General features: G+C 32.3%; 2 protein-coding genes across 4 annotated transcripts in view; one reads left to right on the top strand and one right to left on the bottom strand.

The window, feature by feature from the left end:
* The window catches only part of Lrt (Leucine-rich tendon-specific protein), a 137,918-nt gene extending 118,748 nt beyond the window's left edge, over positions 1-19,170 (top strand). For all 3 annotated transcript variants that reach the window (XM_088264295.1, XM_088264293.1, XM_088264294.1), the window contains exons 4-11: positions 1,782-1,900; positions 2,537-2,828; positions 12,540-12,668; positions 13,465-13,656; positions 14,541-14,875; positions 15,931-16,160; positions 16,873-17,010; positions 17,087-19,170. In XM_088264295.1, coding sequence (XP_088120421.1) covers positions 1,782-1,900; positions 2,537-2,828; positions 12,540-12,668; positions 13,465-13,656; positions 14,541-14,875; positions 15,931-16,160; positions 16,873-17,010; positions 17,087-17,657 — 2,006 coding nt within the window. In that variant the 3' untranslated portion in view covers positions 17,658-19,170. The remainder of the gene's footprint in view (positions 1-1,781; positions 1,901-2,536; positions 2,829-12,539; positions 12,669-13,464; positions 13,657-14,540; positions 14,876-15,930; positions 16,161-16,872; positions 17,011-17,086) is intronic.
* A 5,668-nt stretch (positions 19,171-24,838) lies between these two features.
* On the bottom strand, positions 24,839-26,511 carry LOC148306850 (uncharacterized). Its single transcript, XM_088264299.1, has 2 exons — positions 25,635-26,511; positions 24,839-25,589 (listed from the first exon to the last, which is right to left on the bottom strand). Exons 1-2 carry the CDS (start codon positions 26,436-26,438, stop codon positions 25,500-25,502), a joined length of 894 nt encoding a protein of 297 aa, XP_088120425.1. The 5' UTR covers positions 26,439-26,511; the 3' UTR covers positions 24,839-25,499.
* Positions 26,512-26,551: the final 40 nt, after the last annotated feature.

Here is a 26,551-nt window from a genome sequence, read left to right as displayed (position 1 = left end):
TTAACTTTGCTATTTGCTCTCAGGTTTTCACTTGCTACAGCTGATTTCAGTGCGCTATTCCCATTTCAATATTTTTATCAATACTCCAATCCCTAGAAAACATACATCTCATCCATACAAAATTTCTACCCGTTTTATAATATTTTATTTCATTAATGTTTTACACCCATATCAACATTCAACTCTTTTCAAATCGTAATTTTAGGTTTCTCAGCTTTATTTTATTTGCACATTTCATACTTCATTGTGCACATGTTCATTATTATTTCTCCTTTATAAAATTGGATTTAAATCTTTTTTCCTCGTTTTAGATCTCAAACGGATTGTAAATAAACCAACTCACATTCGCAAGTACACTCTTATTCGCGCTAAAGATACAGTTTGCTTTTGTGCAAATACTATCACTTATAAAAACGCTTTCTGCAATTGACAGAAGCGGAGAAAGATATCATTAGCTTGTTCTCGAAGGAAAGCATTTTTTCTGTTCTGTTTCCGCTCTCAATGAGGCTCTATTGATCCGGAGGCTTCCCCGCTAAATGACGCTTGTACAAACCCCTTAGCAATTCCCAAGATGCCTCATTCAATGTCCTCGAAAGCCTTCCTATGGACCGATCGCAATTATCGTTCGAGTCTTTTGAGATGTCAATCTAGGTTTTATTTTTTATATAAACGCTCACGTTAATGGTATGATTTCCTCCCTTAGTAACTCGAGCGACAATTCTTTTGTCGAGAAAACAAATTTGATGAATGATATTGAATTTGTCAAGATGATCAATATGTGTTGAGCGAAGAAGGCTTTTTTTTACTAAAAGTGAATAGACACGTGTTTACAGTAATGAATGATGGTTTGTTTTGTTGCCTAAAATATAAAAATTACGTCACATAAAAACACAATATTTAAAAACAACGTATTTCCCTGAAATAAGAATTTCACAAAAATATTTTTCACATTAATTATATCACATGACTTTTTGACATTTTAAAAAATTTGTGGTTATTTTACGAAAAAAAATTGTAACTACTATCAACTATGAGATTTATGACAAATTACAAGAATGTAATATGAAGTTAATTAATAATTGACAAATGTTCTTACAAATGAAAAATTTGTCATATTTTTATTGTTAGTTTATAGCCACTCACCGAGATTTTTATCTATGGGTTTCGAGACGTACTCGTATCTTCGTCAGAACAATCACTACAACAGCATGCAAACAATACCACACGTCACTGCCATAACAAAAATAATTATAAAAAAATATAAAAATGACCAAGCACAATGTAAATGCTTTAAACATTAATAACATTAAAATATTGTATCACATGTTTTCCAATTTATAAGAAATGATGAAATATTTGATTCATATGGAATTTTTTTTTTCTTTCAAAAATCTAAATAAATATATTTCGTTATCAAAAAGGAATATAAATGCATTAATTACAACATTTAAAAAATATATCAGAAAAGTATAAAAAAATGAGAATTGCATTTTTCAGTAAAGATTCCAGTTATTACGAAAAAAAAAGTGATTAATATTTTATTTTCAAGAATATCCCTATGAATTTTCACAGCCTCTTCCTGTATAATATTATATATTGCACTAGAATATGAATTCTATGTATTTTTTTCTTCATAAATATTGTCAATACAATTCAGAAAAGTTTGTCAACTTCTTAACCCTATTTTATACTGTATAAATGCGATAGTTGTAGGGGATGTCTTTGTTTAGTTTTTCCTCCCTTAATGCAATTGAAGATGTGGAAATTGTTTTTCTTTACAGGACTACCGAATAATCAGCTTACTACAGTGCCAACTGAAGCGTTAGCGATGTTAACAGGACTAGATCGGTTGGACCTGACTTACAATAAACTTAAAACTATTGAAAACGACTCCTTTGTGGTAAGTATTGGGAAAATACAATTAATTTAAAATCGAAACCGAATAAACACACTTACTACGTTAAAATAAGAAAATACCTGATATGAAAAAAATGTGATAAGATATTCAATAGTTATAAAACTCTTTAAGTCATTTAATGTGATTTGGATGCGGAGTTCTTTTTTACATATTTATTTCTTCTTAAATTAACATTTTTATCTATTTTTTACAAGAACACAACGAAAAGCTATTTCTTATTTTTTTAGTGTTCATATTCCTGGACAATATGTCGAAGGTTTAAGTTATTTTCATATTGTTTAACATGCATATATTTTTTTTCAAAATGTTGATGTTTATACAACATCAATATTTTGTAAAGAATATTGAACTCCCCTTAAACATTTTTCATGTCTCTAAATTTAATATTAAATTTTAAGGAATGTGATTACTGTGCTTGATAATGACGCAGAATGCATCAAAACACGTGTCACAAAAAGTTATATTTACTAAGTAAGATTGAAATAAAATATGGAAAGATATAATTAAAGATAGATATTATAATAAAAAGATATTATCAGAATAGATTACTAAAAAAATCTGAAGAGTGAAAAGTGATTTAAACATTGATATTAACAAATATCGCTGCATTTTTTTCAGGGATTATCGAACCTCACATTCCTCGAACTGAGTGAAAACCAGTTATCAACCCTTGTTCCGGGGTGTTTCAAACCCTTGCAGCTCCTTACAAACCTTCGTTTGAAAGGCAACAAGTTGGAGACCAGCTCCTTGGTCGCTCTCAAGGACCTGTCATCCCTCACCGAACTGGGCCTGAGTTCCAACAGGCTTACAGGACCTTTAGGACCCAACAGCCTTCCTGGACTAAAAGGATTGCGACTCCTGCGGCTAGGGAATAATGCGTTCACAAGCATTAAAAGAGGGGCTCTAGCAGGTAATAATTTTTGTCTTATTAAAACACATGTTGATATTGTTGATAATATATTGTGTACGTCCATTTTTTTTTTCATACAAATATTTAATGTAGCCCCAGATGATTGTTATCAACATTTAATTTTTTTATGTTTTTTTTAAATAAAGTTGTATAGAAGGAGAAGGCAAGACATTTGCATTACCTATACAAGCCTTGCAACCTGCCATTAGTCGGTTTAAATGATCGCTGCATACATTTTGTAAAATCCTCCATTCTTCATGATTGACAATTACAAAATTCACATTTAAAAAAAAATTTCCATTTTTATGAAAAAAGGTTTCTTTTTTTCTTCATTTTTCACATAATTATTAACGACTTTATTTAATTTATAACCTTTTCATGAAAAATCATATTTGAAGAGTTTATATATTTTTATAATTTTTAATGCTATTCTTTTTAGTGTAGGTACAAAGATTAATAAATTATCATAATATAATATCCTTATTTTAATATAATATTATTACCACTATTTATTAAAATCTATTGTTACCCGTGTTTTAATGCATTTCGCATTGTTTTCAAACACCGTATGTACAAATATTTTTAATAAATAATTAACTAATTAAAACTAAAATGAAAAATAAAGATTTTACCACAAAGTGACTGCAGAATCAATTAGTGAAATTAAAAAGGATATCTAGCTAATAAAACAAGAAAAACACGAATATCATATATCATGAAATATAGTGATTCCGCTAAACGAAAGTGAGATTCTCTATCATCCCCTATTATGGAAGGCGTAGCACATAAATGTTTAATACACCCTCGTATCTCACGGTCTGAGGGTTGGGCTGCCAAGATTCCCAACTCATTATACAGTTTTTCTTAAATGATAATTAAAATTCTGGCAAAATACCATCTCTAATAAATTTCCCCTCTAATTATCCCAACAGTTTCCGACTTATCACAATTTCAAGGCTCGGAACAAAGGGGTCAATGTTACAGGTTAATATTAAAAAGAATAAATGAATTAATTTGATTTATTTATTGAATTCGATTTTAAGTTTTATTTCCAATAATGTTTTCATGAAGGGTTCTGCTATTAAAAAACTCACCATACATGATATAAGATAAATATAATGTTTATAAAATGGAACTCAAACTTTGATTTAAACCATCTTTATTATTTTACTTTTTCATCCCTGAAGATGATAAGGTTCTTGTCAAAACTAGTTGAAAAAGTACCAAAAAATGGCGTATTATTTTATAACTTTCATAAAATGCGTCACAAAGAATCAGCAAAAAAGATTAATTAATATAACTTCCAGAAAATTCGATAAATGGGGTAGTATGAAATAGATAGCGTCATTTGGCTATATTATCCAATATTGCACAAACGATGAAAACTTATTACTTAAGTTCGTATGAGGTATTTACTATAAAATATGCTTTCGGTACGAGAAAACCCGTCGTTGAAAATAAAAAACTGTTTTAATTTTTATTTGCAAATATCTCAATTTATATATGAAAAAGAATAAAGAAGACAGGGCATTTACAGGAATAACGAACTGTGAGAGGCTGGCGTAGGTGATAACTTTATACACGTGTAACATTCATCCATGACTAACCACCACACTACTCAAATTTTTGGAACATTTATCATATATCATTGAATTTGGACACACTCAAAATGTTTTGTGTTTATTTTCGATGAAGAATTTATTAAAGCATGGAAATATTTGACATAGGCTGCATATTACCTAAGCCATCCCACTGAGTTTATCCCACAAATAATATCTTCCTTTCTTTATCCCTTTATTTCCTTGTTAATTATCATTTAAGATGTAGAATTTAGAATAATTTAAGGGTTAGAATTGAAAGAGGAGGCACGTAGTGTAATCAATTAGGACTTAGGGGGAATGTTGATGGCAAAAAATATTATTTTGTGTGAAAATTTTGAAAAGAAAACTTAAGCCGTTAGAGTATGTATCAAGTGCTTGAATAAAACTTAATCAATAAATAAAACTAACCAACCATCTCGCCACTTCACTACAGGGGTAGTAAGAGAGACAAGAACGCCACATCAATCTGTCTTTGATAACAATCTTTGCCTCTTCCAAATTCGTGCAAATCCTCATATATACCCGCCGATTATTCCAATTTCTTACCTGACCACGCTCAAGTATTTAAAATATTCGATCATGCCAACTTTTTCACGGTCTTCCTCTGTTACTATTACCAACAACATTCGCATTAATATTTTGTTTAACTAACTTTTTTCACTCATTTGATTCATATGGCTAAATGACACATACAATTGATATCAACTAAAATTAATGAAGATCAATTTTATATAGATGAGAGATGAATCATTGACTGATCGGCAGTTATTTTGTAGGAATATCTATCCATTTTTAATTCAAATTTTACTTAGTAGAAATTTTTTTTTCTAAAAATATATTGTGAAACTTGTTTCGAAGCATTTCGCATAACTTTTAAACACTGCATGTAAAGTGGTATGTCTAAATTTAGGAGTTGTGTCTTTAAAGCGTTGAAGGAAGAAAAAAGGATAATGCAGATCGATATAAATGAATCAATATTATTTTGTTTTTCGGGCCGTCTTAAACTTTGTCGAAATTTGTGTTTTATTCTTAACCCTTACCAGTCCAAAATTGAAGGTTAATCGACATTTTTTTCTTTATTTTTATTATAAAGTTAAAAGCCATCTTACATTTTTTTCACTTGTATCTATTTCATCAAAGGTTTTTTGATATTTGGAAAAAAATATTCTTATGAAGTGCTACCAGCCAAACATAATTGAGTTTGGCAAGAAAACGAGTAAATTATTTACATTGTTTACCATGCAAAAACGTTGTTTTTGTTCACACAATAGGCTTGGATGAACAGAAAAAGTGCTACGACCCGATCCGTTCCGTTTCCGGCCACGGAGGATAGATCGCCATAATTGAATGCGCGGGGAAACTACTTTGAACGACTTTTCCCGAGATTTTTCCCCGGATTATCCCGGCGCTGATGATGTAGAGTGGGGAAAGTTTCGGTATAAATTAAAGCCCACATTTAGGGGTAGAAGAACAGAGGCAAGGGTGACCTGGGACTCTAGTAAGCTAATAATCTGCTTCATGTAAATAAACTTTTGTTAAAAACAAAAAAAGGATTTAAAAACTGTCTCAACTTATGAAAAGTGTATCATTCTTCCCTTTTTTATGTAAAAGGATGGAAGTCTGAGTATCCAAGGGCTTGTAACCTGGCATTTGTCTGGTAAAAGCGATCATTTTATACACCTGTGTAACATTCACGATTCTGACAATTATTGAACATCCATATTGCATTTATGCTTGCAACCTGTATGTTCATATATGTAATGGTCTTAGATCTTTCCTCATACCCATAAGATTTTCTATCCATTAGAGAAGTAGGCTGATTGTTACGCTATCAAGAAGTTGAGGGATTTGTGCCGTATTAGCTGAAATATTATTTGAAATATCCAAGTGTCATATGGTTCAGATTGATTGAATGGAAAACTAAAGAAAATAATGTTATCATAGATGTAGAAGAAAATAGAAATCTAGGTACTAACAGAGGTTATGATCTTTCGAAGGCTGGCTAAGTGATCACATTACACACGTGCAACATTCACGATTCTACCCATGAATGACAACCAACGTACTAAATTTATTGGAAATCCTACATATGTTTGTGAGTCTAAAGCCATCTATGATATATTAAGGAAGCTTTCATTTATGTTTAAAATGTCAAATCAAACACTGATTTACTGCGTTGTATTTTATTGCTTAAAAAATATTGATAAATCTTTTTTTTTACCATTGTTTCGCCTAGTTAGTTTCGCATTTTTAAACGAATGACATTCGTTTGAAAATACCATAACTAGGTGAAACAATTGTCACAAAATTGATTTTTATATATTCTGTTAAAACAATAAAATACAACTTAGACTAAAAAAATCAGTGTTTGATTTAACATTTAATATATGAATTTAAATAGAATTCTACAAATTAAACGCCAAATCTATAAAAAGTTTTTATTTGGATATTTTTGAACAAGTATTTTGCCACATTCAATATGTCGTGAATTAACATTTTTATTTAAAAGAGTATGAGAATATTCCATAATTTTAGGTCACCTTACTTCGAGTTGGTGCAAGATATAGCGGTCGGAGCACATCTAGAGAAGTTTGAACTCTTGAAACGGAAACGATTACTGAAATATTCTAGCAACCCGTAACGAAATCACTGATGTTCAACGCGATATCATGTCAAGTGATAATTTGATTTATCCCCAGACTTATTTCAGGAATCGTCTAGTTTTTCAGAATTAATTCATGATCTAATTAATTAAGGAATATCTCCCGATTTAATTTCCGCGTTTTGGCAAAGGCTTCGCATTAAATTATTTTTATGTAAAAATATTCAGATCGTTTCGGAGTTTACCCTAAATTAAAATCGTCTGTTTTTGAAGGGTTGACATTTCGAAAGACAAAAAAATGAGTAAAGGGTGCCGAAATTTCTAAGCTCACAATTAAGAAGATGCGGAAGTAAAAAGAGCTTTGAATTATTTTCAACAATTAATGAAATTTTATTTAAATACACTTGTGTGCAATTTGAAATTCAACTTGTGATTTTTATTCTTGAAAACACAATGCAAATTATTTTCTCCTTTTTGTTAAACAAGAGACAGGAAAAAACGCATTAAAAAATAATGAAAGCCATGCTAGCATAATCTACTACTACAACTACCATCATGCCGTTTCTCTATTCAGGTAGGCAGAGATAATAGACCGCCATACTCATATATCTTCATATACACTCCTAGCTTCCTTCGCATCTATACATCTAGTCATACATGCCTTTCGATTACTTAGACTTCTGAAATTAACTGATGAATTATGCCAAGTCTTTTTTGGCCATCTTCGTGCTGTTTCCCCGTTCACGTTTGCCAAATATACTTTCATAGTTATTCTCTTTTTGTCCATTCGCTCCACATGTACATACAACCTCAGAAACCTTTTTTCGATCATTCAATTATCCCTAGTTCATCATTTCAATTTTCATATACCGATTGTAATTATATCATGTATCGATTTTTTTTACACATTTATCTGAGGAAACGCATTTCGACGGTGTTCACTCTGCTATGTGTAAACATTTGAAATAAATAAATGTTTATATGCTTTAAATAAATTTTTGTGTTATTTTTATTCTGTTAAAAATGACACAAAATGATATTAAAAAGTTTAAAAAATATTACAAATCCTTTGTATATTCTATATTTCTTTTACGATTGACCTTAGTCAGATAAAATCATTCAGAATGATTTATACATATTACGATCCATATTACACTAACACAATTTTTTCTAAACTTAAGAAATTATTTGAAAGATTATTTAAATTTGAAATGCAACATTTTTTTTACCACTTTGGTACAAATTTATTAAAAATATAAAATAAGTGTTTTATTAATGATTTAATCATGTTTTACCACAAAGTAAAGGCCGAAACAAAAATTACATAATTATTTAAATGGAAAAATATTAATATTACCTATACTTTAGTTCGTTTCATTTTGTTAACGTGATGTTGTTTAGTTTAAATTTAAGTTTTTTTTTATTCATAGACGGAAATGAATATACTGGTATCAAGATACTGTTAATAACAAAAGAATGTCTGTGACAGTTTTGTGAAAGTATATTTCAGGTTGCAAAAGTTGAATTTGGAAAATGGCCACCCAGACACCAAATAGCGTTTTTCTTTTCCCGAAACTCCCCGTTTTCTTCGGAACTTCTTTCAAAAATTAAAAGTTTCCGTTTTATCTTTTCGCTAAGTTGAATAATTTTGCCATTTAAATTAATTTTTATAGGCTGCTTAATGTTTCGTAGGTATGCAAATCACGGAAAATGGATCAAGATTAATTTTAACTTTCGTCAAGTCATTGAAAATTTAAGTTCCCTCCGTGCTTCGAAAGTTAAGTGGGGTAACTTGTACAAACATTACTCTTACACAGTGGCGAGCCGTTCATGTAGATCGATTACTGATACACTACTTGCCATATATCAAATAATAAAACTGTCATCTAAATTATTAGACTGAGGGTCCTTATAATCGGGTCGTATGTCGGGTTGTGGTCCCGTGGTTAGTGTCGCGGACTCTTAAGTCAGTCAGATTTCTCGGTTTGGTCCCACTCTACCACAATTTGATGCCTATTTCTAATAATAAGCCCCTTATGCTCACATAAATGGTATGAAATTGAAATATTTGTCTTGATAATAAAAACAGTGTAGTTTTAAGTCTGTGAATACTGCTATGGTACACAATTATTTTACCTCCATTTTTTTTAAATAATTAACTTAATTAAAGTATAAATAGTTTAAAAAAAAGAGGTAAAATATCTGTGAACAGAGTGACGGGTAATGCTGTTTACATGCTGTGGTAGTGATTGTCCTGATGAAGAGACGGGTACGTCTTGAAACCGGTAGACATAAAAATCTAAATGAGTGATTATATACTAATGTTATTTAAAAAAAATAAAAATATAAAAGTAAAAAAAAACAGATCTGTCCATTTAATCTCAACAGTAGTTTGATAATGCCAAAACAACCCGAAACAATTTTATTTTTGTGTGTTTTTCTTTTTATAATATAATAAAATTTAGTAGACCCTTAAAATCAGTATTTAATTTTAATATTTAAAAAATAACGCCTAATTTTTGTTCACAAATCATGGTCTTGTCTCAACATAGATGAAGAATATGGAAGCCTATGTATTTGCAAGGCTTACGACCTATCCTAGGCTGGTTTATATTTTCACTTAATACACTGCAACATTCACAATTCTACCCATGATTGACAACCACACCACTCAAATTTCGAATATTCTATATATGTCCTTCTATTGACTTTTTTCACATTTATGTTCACGGAACCACTAACTGAGTTAAGTAATTTTTTTATTTAGCAGAGATCTTCGTAAAATGTTAGTTTTAAATATTCAGAAATATTAATATGAATAATTTATTTACGAGAAAAGTTTGTAAGGTCACGGTTCGCCTATGGTTTTTTCACCCCTTTCTTAGCAAGGCTTATATGAAATAGTTTTAAAAGAACGATTTCTTTTTCTCGGAACACAATAATCGATTATAATAACAGTTACTTTTTACTAAACATCGATTTATTTTGTCGTACTTCATAGAGGTTAGCGTGATGCGGTAAAATAAATGATTTGAGCACATTGCATCTTAACTAACTAACTAACCATCGTGCCGATATCCGCAGGGGTAGGCAGAGAGAATAGAACGCCACACCACTCTGTCTTTGCAAACGTTCTTCGCTTCTTCCATTTTCATGCATCTTCTCATACAAACACGCCGATTACTCTATTATTTGGTCGATTTCAAGTATTTGGCATACCTGATCATGGCAAAATTTCATCGGTCTTTCTCTGCTCCCTTTTCTAACTACGTTCACCTCATCAATTTATATTACCGTTATTTCCTCACTCATTTGTTCCAAATGTCTAAAACATCTCAACAAACCCTTCTTAATTTTATCTTTAAAAAAAGTTTTGTACTGATATTTCTTGGAAGTGCATTTTATATAAAAAAAATAACAACTTCATACTTTTATCCACAAAAATTTTATTTGACCAATGACCGGGTTTTGTCGCAGCTGACATCATCAGCATCATCAGTCTGATGATGTCAGTTAGGACGAAACCCGGACACTGGTCAAATTAAAATCTCTGTGGAAAAAAACTATAAAGATGTTATTTTGTTATACTTAATTTCGTTAATGCTTATCTCGTTTAGCATTCTAGGCAATTTCCGTACTCAAATTCTTACAATATGTATTTGTGTTTGAAAATGATAAAGATGCACACAATCTCAAGGAACACAGATATAAGCCTGAAATTCTTTGGTACATTGTTTCAATTGTACTTTGCCAGATTTTATCCGAAGAAGGTAAAACATTTAAGAAAACTGCAAAAATCTTCTCTCGAGAAATGAGCTTTGAAGCCTGCTTTTTGACGAAAATAAGGTTACATTTTTTCTCTCCACAAACGAGCTGTGTACAAAACAGACGAAGAATTTCCCGAACAAAGATATCAGATTTAAAAGGAGTGTTTTTTCTTTGTTATTTTCCTAGGCGATGTATTTGGCAACGAAGCCTCGAGTTGGCAAAGGAATGGCTCGGAAATTTTTCGGCACCCTAGCTTAGGAATTATTTATTTTTTTTACTATTCAATCAAAAAATATTCACAAAGCGTCGGGTACTATATACATATCTACGAATTAAAACATTTTGTATAAACGCTTTGATTGTAAAAAAACAATATAATGATTTTTTTCGAGTTATTTTGTGAGTCTGATTTGTTTTTCAACCTTCAAAGCAATTCAAAAAATATTTTAATCATAAGAGTGCTGAATACATATAAAAAAAGTCAATCAAAATCGAAAAATAAGCTTTTTGATGCTAAAAAAAATAATAAAAGTTTGACTCCATTTAACGCGATTTACATAGGAGTTGATTATTTAATAAAAACACTTATATAATACCAGTGATTCGCTTTATTTCATTTCTAATCACCTGTCGATGAAAACAACTATAGTTTTCGAAACTAGCCGTGTGCGTTGAAATAAAACCCAATAAGTGGTATTGTAAAAGTGTTTAATTAAAAAATAATAATCACTGGTCATTCCACAAAGTTCCAATATATATTTATATATATATATATATATATATATATATATATATATATATATATATATATATATATATATATATATATATATTGTCCGCCTCCGTAGTGTAATGGTCAGCACGCTCGGCTACCGTTCTGGAGGTCCCGGGTTCGATTCCCAAGGGGGGTAAAATAAATATAAGTGATTTTTTCACTGTAATATTTATTCAATATTACCATGGACTGGTACCTGAAGCGGAGGGCTGATCACCTTTCCTTCATGTGTAAACGATCAAGATAACACTGCGTTAATATGATACAGTGCCCTATGCACCATTGGGGTGCGGATAAGGGTTTTATTATTATATATTATTATATATATATATATATATATATATATATATATATATATATATATATATATATATATATATATATATATATATATATAACTTGGTAATATTTTTCTTTGTAAATTGGGTGTAAATAATATGTAAAGTGGGTGTATAATAATAAAATAAACAATGTGTTAATTAAAGTTTATTCTTAATTTATCTTTATAATATGTTTCTATCTATCTATCTGATTCTGACAGTTCAGAATATTATATTTTTTCTATCGGATGTCTTTTGTTTTATTCTGTGCGACGCATGCGACATCTGGTGGTAGAACTGTTTTATGTAGGTACTATTTGTAAGTACTTAATATAATGTATAGGTAGGTACCTAGGTATTTTATTACATTTATATATATATATATATATATATATATATATATATATATATATATATATATATATATATATATATATATATATATATATATATATATATATATATATATATATATATATATATATATATATTTATATATATATACATATATATATATATATATATATATATATATATATATATATATATATATATATATATATATATATATATACAAATTAAAACTATAATTATCTTCATCAGTTCGTGCATAAAATGATTTTTTTGTTTGTTTTATTTCTACAGGATTAATATATCTCAAATCGTTAAGTCTTCATCACAACCAAATAGATGTCATAGAAGACCACGCTTTCCGCCAGCTGCCAAATTTGACAGAACTTGATTTATCGCACAACGAAATCGTGGCAATATCAGGTATGTTCAAATATTAAATTGTAATTAGTAAACTGCATGTTGTATCCATTCATGTGTGTCTTTTCCATCAAACTTTAAAATAAAGCAATACATTCAATCACACTCTCCTTATCATTCATCGTTTACTTTGTGTAATACCACTTTTATAAACACTTATTCGTGATTACCGGTTTCGGAATAATCATTCTAAAATCAGTTCATTCAAATAAAATTATTACGTTTTGACGTTTGTACAAAAACTAAATTTTGAAAGTAATTAAATTTTATTTTTTATTTTTGTACAAATGTCAAACCGTAATAATTTTATTTTGATGACCTGATGATGGAATGATTATTCCGAAACCGGTAGTTACAAATAAGTCCTTTTGAAAGTGGTATTACATAAAGTGAACGATGCATGATAAGGAGAGCATCTTTATAAAATTAATTAACTTTATTTTCACCACTTTTTTTATAAATACATTTCAACCTACCGGTTTGACAATAAATAAATGTCATTAAGGATTTTTATGGAGTGTGTGGAAGTTTTTGGTGAGAGTATATTAATGTTTTTGATTTAAAATAAACCCTTATGCTGCCAATGTATTGTTGAAACCGGTAGGTTGAATTGTATTATTAAAAAAAGTGGTGAAAACAAAGTTAATTAATTTTATAAAGATATTACAAAATGTGCCACAAAGTGTGTGCGGAAAACATTCAAGAAATGATAAGGAGATTGTTATATTACCACAACAACAAATTAACAATGCTTTTAATATACGATTTACGTTTAATCATTGGAATCTTTGTATTTTAGGCAATTCTTTAGCTCATCTCGTTCGCCTTCAGAAGTTGGATTTGTCCCACAACTTTCTGCGGACACTTACTTCCGACCTCACTAGACCTCTGACTGCTCTGAAAGAACTAAGATTGGACGAAAACGATATTTCGATGGTAGCTAGTGACTCCTTTAGCGATCAAGTCGTCCTGGATAGACTTACCCTGTCAGGTAATATAATGAAACGAAAAAAAACTTTAAAATATATTTCATATTTTACTATAAAAAATCAACACTATTTATAAAATAGAAAATCGACTGATGATATATAATTTGTCACCATGTCTATCTTTTTTGAGACACCTATTGAAAGATCTTACAGTAAATTCATGAATCCACCTCCGTGGTGTAATGGTTAGCGTGTTTAGCTACCGTGCTGGAGATCCCGGGTATGATTCCCAAGGAGGAGTGGGGGGGGGTTGAAAATACATATGAGTGATTTTACACTATTATATTAATTTAATATTACCCTAGACTGGTCTATGAAAAGCAGGAGTGATCACCTTGCCTTCATGTTAGTAAAGTCAAGATAACACTGCGTCAATACGATGCAGTGCTCTAAGAACCACTGGGTGCCAACAAGGGTTAGAAGAAGAAGAAATTCATGAATCTTTCATGAAACTTTTTCTGGAGTTCCTCAGGGCTCAGTTCTGGGTCCAGTATGCTTACTCTATATTTTTTATAGATTTTAAATTATTAAAAGCTCATTCTTATATAAACACCCTTTTGTCTTTATTCCATTTTGTCAATATTACTGTGTGAGAATAGTATATTTAAATGATTCATTTTTATTATGTCAAAAGGTTAAATAAATATTTAACAAAAGGATTGTAAATTGACTGTTCAGAAGTTTTTATTTTATTTTATAAAAATCTATCGTGACACGTGTATTCACGTGCATTCAATTCAAAAACCATTTATGTCGAATGTATCGAGATAGTGATAGAGTAAATTTTAGTAAATATTCTTATTTACTAAGTAAAAGTTAATTTTTAGTGGATAGACCTTACCGTAAAGTGAATGCTGAATCAATTAATGTAAATATTTTTTTACAGATAATCCCCTAAGCTGTGACTGTCGTCTTGCTGAATTCGCTGACTGGCTTCGTGCTAATACAAAACTCTCATCTCTCGACCGTGCAAGTGCTGTTTGCATGATCCCTCCATATCTAGAAGGTGCTTCCCTCGGATCTCTCTCCCACGAAAGCTTAGCCTGTGGAGGAGACAAAGACATTCCAGACAACAGCAAAGGACTGCACAAATTTGGCCGAGGAGTAGAGCTGACAAGAAAGGAATACGAAGCTGAGACGATTGATGCAGTAGAAATGCATACTGAAGCACTTGTTTCGAAAGATGAAGACGAATATTCTGTTAAAGTAGCAAATGAGCAAGTGAGTTGTAGAAGAAAATTTTTCAGTATGTTGCCAGAATGGTGTCGTTGACCAGTTGACCTTTGAGACTATCTGACAATGATAGATAAACGTATCAACTACATATGTTACTTTGTTAGATCAGATCTAATTATAGGTTAATTTAAAAAATACATACTTTTGAGTTAATCCATGTTATATTACCTCCTACTAATGTTTCAGCCACCTTCACACAGAGAGGGCTTTTTGTTGGATTGAAATTGCGTAATATAAAATTGTGATATTAAATTGAACGTATTTGACATTATATTTAAAAACCTTATATTTACTGTTAACACTTAAATATAAAAAAAATACCTGCTGGAAATGGCCATTTAGAATTATTCTCAGAAGTTTGTTTGGTCATTTTAGTTCTGTTTGTTTGCAGTGATCAAAAATATTGGAGCGATCTATTTAGGTAGCTTCTATCATGTAATCAAAATTAGAAGATTCTGGAGTCATGTTTATTACGAATTTATTTATTTGTTGATGTTGAATAATCTGCATATTGTAACAGAGTTGTCAAAACTCAGTTTTTAAAACTTTTTTGACTACTCTGATCACATAAATTGTATAAAAATATTGTAAATAATGAATAAATAAACCCTACTCAATTGAATTCCCAAAGAATTCAATACATATTTATTTTCTATTGGTCTGGGTGTTTGCAAAATAATTATATATTTTTCCTACCCCATCCTTACCATCCTACTAGCAGAGAAGGCTACAATAAAGGTTTTGGGGATATAATTTTCAACAAATGGTATTTGGATGGACAAAAGCAAGAAAGAGTTGAGGAAAATCGTTTTGGTAAATTAGTTTTTATGAATGGTGACACACGCCATCTGGCGGTGAATCTCATAATGTGTAATGAAGCTCAGTTTTCATTGACCAGCAACATTGTCATTAACGATGAACTCAATTGACGATACTTATGATGTTTATAAGAGATTAACCAAAATAGCCAAGTAGAAATATTATACTTAGTATACAATGCTTTGAAAATTTGTCTTATTATTCATTTTATTTTCTACCAGGTAACGTTATCTGAATTCCATTACGACGGATCCTTGGTGCATCTTCGCTGGATAGTAGAAGCTTCAACTCTGCCTTACACGTGCGATGCTCTATTTGTCTACGAAGTCCTTGGTGATAAAGAAGCCATAATGAGTTCAGAGCCTCTGCACTGTGATTCAACTGGAATGCCAGATGCGCAAGATCTCAGAGTCACAGTTCCTGGAAGCAGGGATCTTCAAATCGGTCATATGTAAGTATCAAAAAATAGTAATAAAAAGTAATTGTACGTACACTACTTAGTTTTTGGATAAGTAAATTGAGCAACGAAGTAGAAAGTAAAAACAGTATTATACATTCTACAATATTTTGAGTGTGTCCAAATACCTGTTCACAAAATCTGGATTATCTCCAATTACAGGAGTTACATTCATATTATTCTTTGACATCTCATCAAAGATGCGGAAAAATATGGAAGTCTGGGCATTTACGGAGCTGACAACCGTCATAGGCTGGTTTAAGTGATCACTTTACACACGTGTAACATTCACCAATTCTACCCATTATTGACAACCGCACCGCACCACTCAAATTCTTGTAAGTTTTGTATATATAGATATAAATAAATAGATATCCGTAAATGCCCAGACTTCCATATTTTTCTTCATCTTTGATGAGATGTCAAAGAATAATATACCTTCTCCTAGTAGAGCGTTTAACAAATTTAGCTACCATGCTTTCAAGTTCAATCCCTGAGAGGTCCAAAATAAATATCACTCTGAACTATTACACAAAGCACAGGACTCTCCTCTCGCTCTCATATAATTAACGATCAAACATAAAATCAATGTGACGCGGTACCAAAACAACTCTTAGGTATGGATAAAGATATGAATAAAAATAAAGAACAAGATATATGTACTTAAAACGACAATGATGTTCAACATTTTACTTGTTTTTCGCAGATATCGATATTGCATTGCCTTGATGCAAGGATCTCGAGATAGCGATGAGGTGAATTTAGTGCTTGGCTGTAGCGAAATGATAACCCTTCATCCCACTACAGGATCAGGAGATATCACTCCCAAAGAACCAGCTGTCAGGTAATTTAATGACAACAAAAAAAGCACTTATCACAACTCGACAGTATACATTATTCATTACTCGTTATTCTTCTAGGGTTGTTGGATTACGATCAAACGTGACATCGAGTGGAACATTATCCATTGAAATATCTTTGTTTGGATATCCTCCAAACAGACCTCAAAATCTTCAGCTGCATAACGGAGTCGACCCATCGCCCGAACAAATCGCCGAATATTTTGAAGCCCTCAACAACTGTTTTATAAGCATAGCAGTTTTAGCCCAAGGATCACTGATAGACCAAAGTGATACGCAATGTGAAAACACATTCGTCAAAATGGAAGGTTTCATGGAAGGTCCGTACAAAGTCTGCGCTTCTCATTCTGAATTTCAAGTCACCGGTCCTCATACCAAATGCGTTTTAGCTCAAAAAGTTCGAAGAGCCGAAATGGTCAAATCCCCCGCAAGTGGGATGAACTTGGCAATGATAGCAGTGTGTATGGGACTCATTTTGGCTGTAATAATTCTGTTTTGGGCTTCGAGGAAGCTGCTCAAAAAACCGAAGCAAGCTGTCCAATCTCATCAGTGTTTTGTAGCAAATTCCCAGCCTTGTGAAGACGTGCAGCATTCAAGATATATTAAACTGCATGCTACAACAAAATTGTGATAATTCATCATTGGTGTTTTGTGGACATAATTGTCATCCTTATCGTATCACGATAAAAAATCTTTGTTTTGGATCCATGAATAGTTGAAATACCATCAGATATAATAAATATCTCGTGTTGTATATTGCTTGTTCCTGAATGTTTTCTAATATCATTTACATTAATGAGTTTGCTGTCAAGGAAAATGAGATAAAATACATCTACAGTTGAGGGTTTGTGGAGACACCCAACGCATTTATATTGTTTTTGGCCTCACCCACACCGTCGCATATTTGCGATAGATGATACCAGAGGTTGCCACGTTTTACCACGCTTAAATCAATTAGTGAACTGTTATAGACTTGTTCTTAGAGTGTTATAAGTTATTCAAGAGCGCGAAGTGAAACTTCAAGATGAAAATATGTTATTTAATTATTCGACTTAATAAAGTGCCATTGTACATATTTAAAGCTTAAACTTATCCAAATACGTAAAAACATGTATAAGAAACATTAATTTATTGTATTTTATATAACGTATTGTAAGGAAATGCATTTTTGATCTATCAAACAAGTCGTTTTTGCAAATTAAAAATGATGATTTGTTTTTACCTAATAGTGTAACGTACTATAAATAACGATTTGTTATAAACTAATGTGTAAAAATCATACGAGATGTTTTGTTATAATCTAACTGGTAAACAAATTAAAGAGGTTGATTTGTTTAAAACTTATGTTTTAATCTATTATGTTAGATAATTTGTTAATAACTAATGTTTTAACCAATTTCGTAAGATAATTTGTCTTGACTCATTATATTGACAAATTTTAAGGAAATGATTCGTTAGTACTTAATGGATTAACAAATTATTCAAGATGATTTATTTTAAACACAAGGTTTAACCAATTATGAAAGATAATTTGTTATTACCTAATTTTTTAACCAATTATGTTAGATAATTTGGTATGACCTAATGTTTTAAACAATTATGGTAGATGATTCGTTAGTACTCAACGGTTTAACAAATTAGGCAGATGATTTCTTTGAAACACGAGGTTTAACCAATTATGTAAGATAATTTGTTATTATTTAATGTTTTATCCAATTACGAAAGATAATTTGTTTATGTTTTGACCAATTATGGAAGTTGATTTGCTAGTACTTAATGGTTTAACCAATTATAGTTTTGTAGATGATTTGTTATTACCTAATGGTTTAAAAATATTACCTCAGATAGATTCGTACTTAATTTTAAAAATAAACATCAGAAATAGAAAGATGTTATATTGTTGTATATAATTAAATAATAAGTATTTGTTATTTTTATAAATTTTCTTGATTTTGATGTACACCTAAGGTAGACTTGATCTAATAATACTAAAAATGTTACAACTAATTCATGTAGATTTAGAAATGAAAATTGTGTCATACTTACTGTATTAACATACTGACGATACCAAATATGCGAGAGTGGAACTATGTATATTTAACATTGTAAATATTTGTGTAAAAATATTTTTTCAATAAAAAAAAACAAAAAGAAAAGCTTTGATTTATTTTTTTAAACGCTTACAAACCGATTGAATAAATTGATAACCATTTATCGTATTTGTACTAAATTGCATTTTATGTATGTGGGTCGTATTAGACACTTTTGAAATGGGTGGTTCGATTCCCAACTGGGTTAACATAAAATTTATATGATGAATTTTTATATGACTTTATTCCTACAGTGGTTTATTTCACCAAAATACTTTATTACATATATGATGTATTGAATGATTTTTTAAATAATCTTTGAAGAAAAATTTCTTCCATAATTTTTGAGCGTGTCCAAATACTTGTTCACAAACTTGTAAATTTTGCAAATAAAATAACTGGTAAAATTGTAAGCTGCATAAAATTTAAAATAATTTTTAGGTGTTTCCCAGCGTGTAAAATAATCTGTGGTTCGGATCTTGCACATATAAAAATAAAAGTGTCTCTGGTAAATAAAATATTTCCAAATGCAACCATAAATGGCTCCAGTGAACCCACATGTACAGTGTCATGAGATTGGTAGGAGTTCCAAAATTTGAGTAGTGTGGTTGTCAAACATGAGTAGAATGGTGAACGTTACACGTGTGTAAAGTGATCATTTAACCAGCCTGTGACAGGTTATCATCCCTGTAAAAACTGTTCTCTATCTTTGCCGAGTCGACCCAAAAGTGGTATTATTTAAGTGTTTTATTTTGATATTTAAATCATACAAAGCTAAATCAAAAAATTATATTTAAGTGTAATATTTAAAAAAAAAAAATCTTTTTAAAACTTAACAGTAAATATTGTATAAATATATTTGTACATAAAATGTATCCTTAGGAAATCTAGCAGTAACGACAAAGGGAAAAGAGTCATATATAACTCTTTACGTCGTTTGAAAAGGAGCACATGATTTGGAAAATGCCTTTCTTCCGGTCTTGATGATGCTTCCGATCACATCCGGTTCCTGTATCCTTTAACATCGCCAAATCGGAGACAATACCAAAAACAGGGATGGAATTCTAAATTGAGAAAATGTGCTTTATAATGGAGGGATGCGATATTCCCGATAAAGTGAAATATGAATAAAGGTACTCGAATACTCTACGAAACTAAATATGATATTTAATATTTATATGCTAGAAGTTTCAAAAGCTAAATATTTTAAAATAAAAAATGACTACTTTTTATGTGTTTTATTTTATAACATATAAATAAATATTAAATAATGCGTAAAAGGTAATCGTTATACATAAATAAATGCTTGAAATTTATAAAAAAAAACTAATAATTTATTTTTAACTCTTTTCTTTTTGGTACTTTTCTCCAATCGGTTTCGAAAAGAATCTAGTTAACTTCAGGGATGGACTGAGCACATATCCATCCCCGAAGATGACAAGGTTCTAAACATTGTCTATGGAAGAAGTCTTGACAGATGCTAGAATATTGTTTACCTCACACTGAGATAATCAATTTTAATTGTTTTCCTTTATAACGGCCGTAACCAAAAAATAATACATGTTTTATAAAAAAAATATGTTTTCTCTTTTAAAATATAAATATTTTGGGTTCAAAAAGTACTTATCTAAACAAGGATGTACATAATAGATTTATATTATCCACTGACACTTCGTGATGGAATTGCATTTTTAATTTATTATTAGATTAAAACCAATATTTTTAGCTTTTCCACTTTTTTATTTGACCAGCGACCGGGTTTCGTCGTTACCGACATCATCATCATCACCAGTCTGATGATGTCGGTAACGACGAAACCCGGTCGCTGGTCAAATAAAAAAGTGGAAAAGCTAAAAATATTGGTTTTAATCTAATAATAAATTAAGGATGTACATGTAAATTAAGGAACTATGCATAAGCCTGAAATATAGTATTTTTTTGCTAAAATTGTAAAAATTTTGTACATTTTCGAAAAAATCATCTCATTTGATATGATAGAACTTTGTGGACAAACATCCGATCCGCAGATTTGATGGTTTTAATTAATAAATTTATGTTAAGTTGCATATTGTGTGATTAAAATTTTATCATTGAAAACGGAAATAAGTGAATTTTAATGTTATCAGAATGTGAATTGTCTAGCAGGAAGTTACCCTGCTATCTCTTGTTGCTTTATGTACACATTCGTAAATAGGCAGATTCATAACTGTATCGCGGCGTCAATTACAAACGCGTTATCTACCTAGATAATTTTCTAATTATTTTGATCCCGTAAAAAAAATATTTCAAAATGTTCAGCGACATTACCTTAACAACATTTTGAGTGTGTCCAAATACTTCATAAAACTAAATAATCTAAAATTGGGATTTACTTTTTTATACATTTCAACATAGGCGAAGAAGAATATGCAAGTGTGGGCATTTACATTTCAAGTATAAGCTTAAAAAAATGAAAAGGAAATTTTCTAGCGTTTCTCATGTGTGTGATTAAAATCCAGGATTCGGACCTCACATACAAATGAAAGAGATTCTGTTCAATAAAAAGCTTCTTTCATCTCACCGAAGATGACTTTAGTAAAATTCTAGTGAATTCAAGCACTATGTTTCGAATTTGATCGATATATATATATATATATATATATATATATATATATATATATATATATATATATATATATATATATATATATATATATATATTATGGTTTCTAGTTGAATACCACTTTAATTTATCAGAAGGGAAGCAAGATGAAAGCGGATTACTTTTAACACAAATTTATTTAGTTCTATCAAATTACAATCAAGAAAATACTTAAGGATAATCGCGTGACTCTAATATGAGAACAGTTGAAGTACGTGTCGATCTGTGGACGGGTGGCGACGAAGTGTGGCGGGGTCGCTCGTTTCGTTCTTTTCTGGTCTCGTGAAGGTAGCTCGCTACGTTGAGCTTGAGTTGCCATATTCGATGTACATTATATGTGTAGGTTGCCACACGGCCCTCCTCCAGTGTCTTTGAACAGAAGACATGATACTGTAATCAGAAATTTTAAAACATATGGGTGAATTGTACATATGTAATTTGAATTGTTTTCTTGTTGTTGACCTTAGTTTGTTTTTCTTTTTGTTGACTGTAGTTTGTTTTTCTTTTTGTTGACTGTAGTTTGTTTTTCTTGTTATTGATTGTGATTTGTTTTTCTTGGTAAAATAAAAGTTTTTATTTTTACAATTGGCTTTTGTTTTTTTTTTCTTATTGTTCAGGCGTTCATGGTCGAAATCTGTCTGGAAAATGAACTTTTCTTCCTGCTCTGGTTTTTCTTTCTTGCAGGTTTCCTTCTGTCGGCTTGTTTGAGTCCGTTTCCGGGGTTGGCGTACGGATTTCTGTCGCTCTCTGTTGTGTGTCGATTTTTTCGTCCATTGTCGTTGTGAACGCGGGTTTCAATCTATCTATTGAAATGTGTTTTAGTTTTCCTTTGATATCGACTACAAATGTTTTTTCTGTTCGCGATTCGACTCGATAGGGGCCCTCGTAAGTATTTTGTATGGGCTTTCTGTGTGAGTCGGTTCGGATGAATACATGGGTGGCTGTCGGTAGTTCCTTTGGTATGAATACTTTCTTTGATGAGTGGTGGATGCTGGGCGTCGGCCTGACGTCCGTGAATCTGTCACGTAGTTTGCTCACGAATATTCCTGGGTCGGTGCTTATGGTGTTCGTGAAGAAGTCGCTTGGGAGTCGTAATGTTTTTCCATAAGTTAGTTCTGCGGGTGAGCATCTAAGCTCGTCTCTTACCGTAGTTCTAAGTCCGAGTAGGACTATTGGTAGCGTGTCCAACCAGGTGTCGTCGTTTTTTGCTGTTAGTGCGGTTTTTAATGCGCGATGCCATCTCTCTATCATCCCGTTTGTTTGTGGATGATAAGCTGATGTTCTGCTGTGTTTTATTCCCAGTATTTCCGATAGTGCCTTGAAAAGTTTCGATTCGAACTGTGTTCCTTGGTCCGTGGTTACTGTTTGTGGTACGCCGTAGCGGGCGATCCACGTGTCTAGTAATGTTTTGGCTATTGTTTCAGCAGTGATGTCTTTGATTGGTACTGCTTCGGGCCACCGGGTATATCTATCGATCATTGTCAATAAATACGAATATTCTCGGCAGGTTGGTAGGGGTCCTACGATGTCTATGTTGATGTGCTGGAATCTGTCTTCTGGTACGTTGAATGTGTTAATCGGTGCTGAGGTATGTCGGTTTATTTTCGCTTTTTGGCATGGTATACAGTTTTTGACGAATTCTTTTATGTCTCTTGTCATGTGTGGCCATACGAATCTCTGTTGTATACTTTTTTTAGTACCGTTTATTCCTGGGTGACATATATTGTGTACTTTCGCTATGACTTGGTTTCTCATTTGTTGAGGGACGAAAGGTCGTATGTTATTATTTGACGTATCACACCATATGGGGTTGTTCATGCCTGGAATGTTTTTCTGTTGAAGGGTTAGTGACGAATTTTGAAGGGAGTTTGCTAAATCTTCATCTTCTTTTTGCTGCTCGTGCATCTCGTCGTAATCTATCGTTGCGGGTATTGTTAATTCTTCGATCCGTGATAGTGTGTCGGCGACTGTGTTTTTTGATCCAGTAATGTGTTTTATGTTCGTGCAGAATTGTCCTATGTAGTCTAGTTGTCTTTCCTGTCTTGGAGAGTTCGTAGCTGTTTTTTTTGTAAATGCGAATGTGATCGGTTTGTGATCTGTATATATTATAAAATTGCGTCCTTCGACATTCTGTCTGAAATATTTTACGGTTTCGTAGACTGCTGTCAGTTCTCTGTCATACGTGCTGTATTTCTTCTGTGCTGGGGTGAGTTTCCTTGAGAAGAATCCTAGTGGTTGCCATGTTCCGTTGTTTTCCTGCTGTAGGGACGCTCCCATTGCGTTGTCTGAGGCGTCGACCATTATAGCGAGGTGGGCATCGATGGTTTGGTGCGCTAGTAGCGTTGCTGTCGCCAGGTCGTCTTTACATTTATTAAATGCGGCTGTCGACGTTTGTGTCCATATTAATTCTCTCCGGTCGTTTTTTACATAGCCCTGAAGCATGTCAAATAGTATAGCTTGTGTCTCTATTGCATTTGGTAAAAATTTTCTATAGAAGTTTATCATTCCGAGGAAACGTCGGAGTCCTTTCGCGGTTTTTGGTGTCTCGAATTGTGTTATTGCTTGTACCTTTTCTTGCAGTGGTGTGATGCCGTTCGATGTTATAGTGTATCCGAGGAAACTGACGTCCGGTTTTCCGAAACTGCACTTGTCTGCGTTTATTATTAAACCGTTTTCTGAAAGGGTTAAAAATACTTCTTCGAGGTGTCTTTTATGTTCTTCTTCGCTCGTTGATGCTATGAGTATGTCATCTATGTATACGAAACAATAGTCTAGATTCTTTGTTACATTGTTCATGTATCGTTGGAATGTCTGAGCTGCGTTGCATAGGCCGAATTGCATGGCGGTGAATTCGAAAAGTCCAAATGGCGTGATTATGGCTGTCTTTTGGATGTCTTCGCTTTCCATTGGTATTTGGTGATACGCTCTCTTCAGATCTATTGTCGAGAATATTTTCGCTGTGTTGAGTTTATGTGCGAAGTCCTGGAGTTGAGGTATCGGGTACCTGTCTGGTAGCGTCTGGGCGTTTAAACGTCCAGGCGTTTAAACGTTTATGTCTCCATTCTCCGTTGGGTTTTCTTCACCATATGTAGCGGGCTTGCCCAATTACTCTTTGAGGGGCGGCAAATTCCTTGTTCCATCAGCAGTTTGAATTCTTTCTTTGCTGCGATAAGCTGGTTTGGTGCGAGGCGTCTGGCCCTTGCACTAACTGGTTGTCCTTTTGTTTCTATTATGTGTTTCACTTCATGTTTCTTTTTATGTCCGATGTCCATTTTTGGTTTAAGTATGTCGGGGTATTTAGCCATGATTTTGTGATATTCACAGTTGTTATTGATTAGTGAAATTTTTGAAGACGGACTTTTGCAAGTGTTTCCGTCTACTTTTAATCCAGTTACGTTGTCAGTTAACGTTGCGTTTTTCAAGTTTACGCTTAAGTTATAATTATGTAGGAAATCGGCTCCTAGTATCGCTCTTGACACGTCGGCGATTATGAATCTCCATTTCAATGGTCGTCTTAAATTTAAGTTTAATTCGAGTGTTCTTGTACCGTATGTTTTTATTTGGTTTCCATCGGCGCCGTAGAGTGTTGTTGTTGTATCGTCGGAGGCGAGTGAATTCTCTATGTTGTTGTATGACCTCGGTAACACGGATACGTCGGCTCCAGTGTCGATTAGAAATTTCATGTTGGTTCTTCGATCGTAAACAAAGAGGCGGAATGTATCATGAGGGGGGTTACAGGCCTCTAGTTTGGCCCCCCGTTGGCGTTTTCCGGCTGGAAGCTGCATGGTTTTCTACATTTGAATGCTTTGTTTTTGAACTTGTTGTGGTAAAAACATATGCCGTTTGAATTTTCTCTAGACATGCTTCAGTATGGGGATCTGCTTTTATTTCTATATCGGCCGTTTTCTTGTCGTCTGTTGTCGTAGCGGCTCATGCGTCCTTGCCAGTTGTCGTTTTCGTGTTTCGCTTTTAGTTGTTTAACTTCCTGCGTTAGTAGTTCTATTTGCTTCTGCAGGCTCAGCAGTATTAGGTCACTAAGATTTTCGTTTCTTGGTTGATCGCATGTTGCATTGTATTGCCGTGCTGCTGTGGATGGTCGATCTTCGTCTATTTTGTTTAATTCCGGTTTTCTCAATATGTCCATTATTTTGTCTGCCGTGTTGGCCATTTCGTCCAGATTCTCTGTTTTCGTTGCTGATAATATTGCTTGGACTTGTTGAGGTAGTCTCTGTAGCCACAGGGTTTTTGTTATACGATTTTCTGCTAAACTGGGTCCTGCTAGCTCCTTCATGCACCTCATTAGCTCTGATGGTTTTCTGTCTGCTAGTTGTAGTCCTGTTAACAAGGTTGTTAGCTTCTTCTGGTCGGAGTCTTGCAGTCGTGCTATCAGGTTTGTTTTCAGGTGTGTGTATTTTCCTGTTGTTGGAGGTCGCGTTATTATGTCGCTCACAATTCTTAGTGAATCCGTATCCAGTGCTGCTAATATAATATAATATTTGGTTTCATCTGTGGTAATTCCTGCCGTGGCAAATTGAGCTTCGGCTTGTATGAACCAAAATGTTATATTTTCTTTCCAACATGGTGGGAGTTTCACGCTGACTTTGTGTACTTCCGTATGTTCTTGTAGCTGCGGTTGTACTTGCTGCGATTCTTGATATTCATGTTCGCCGTTGGTTGCCATCGTTGTGCGATATTTAAAAAAATTATTTTATTTTATTTTTTTTTTGTAAAAAAAAATATTTAAATATTTTGGATTTTGCTGTGTTTGGATGTTACGGATTGGTATTTTTCGCG

The sequence above is a fragment of the Brachycentrus maculatus genome, unplaced genomic scaffold, assembly GCF_059751285.1.
Source record: "Brachycentrus maculatus isolate JH-2025_06_01 unplaced genomic scaffold, ASM5975128v1 h1tg000222l, whole genome shotgun sequence".
Lineage (NCBI taxonomy): Eukaryota > Metazoa > Arthropoda > Insecta > Trichoptera > Brachycentridae > Brachycentrus > Brachycentrus maculatus.
The sequence above is the reverse complement of the archived record's forward strand: the minus strand, read 5'-3'. Positions and strand labels throughout refer to the sequence as shown.

Coding starts and splice junctions, on each gene's coding strand:
- LOC148306850 (XM_088264299.1), bottom strand. CDS start 26,438: ATGGCAACCAACGGCGAACATGAATATCAAGAATCGCAGCAAGTACAA. Junction 25,590..25,634: donor GATATAGAAATAAAAGCAGA/TCCCCATACTGA, acceptor AACGGCATATGT/TTTTACCACAACAAGTTCAA.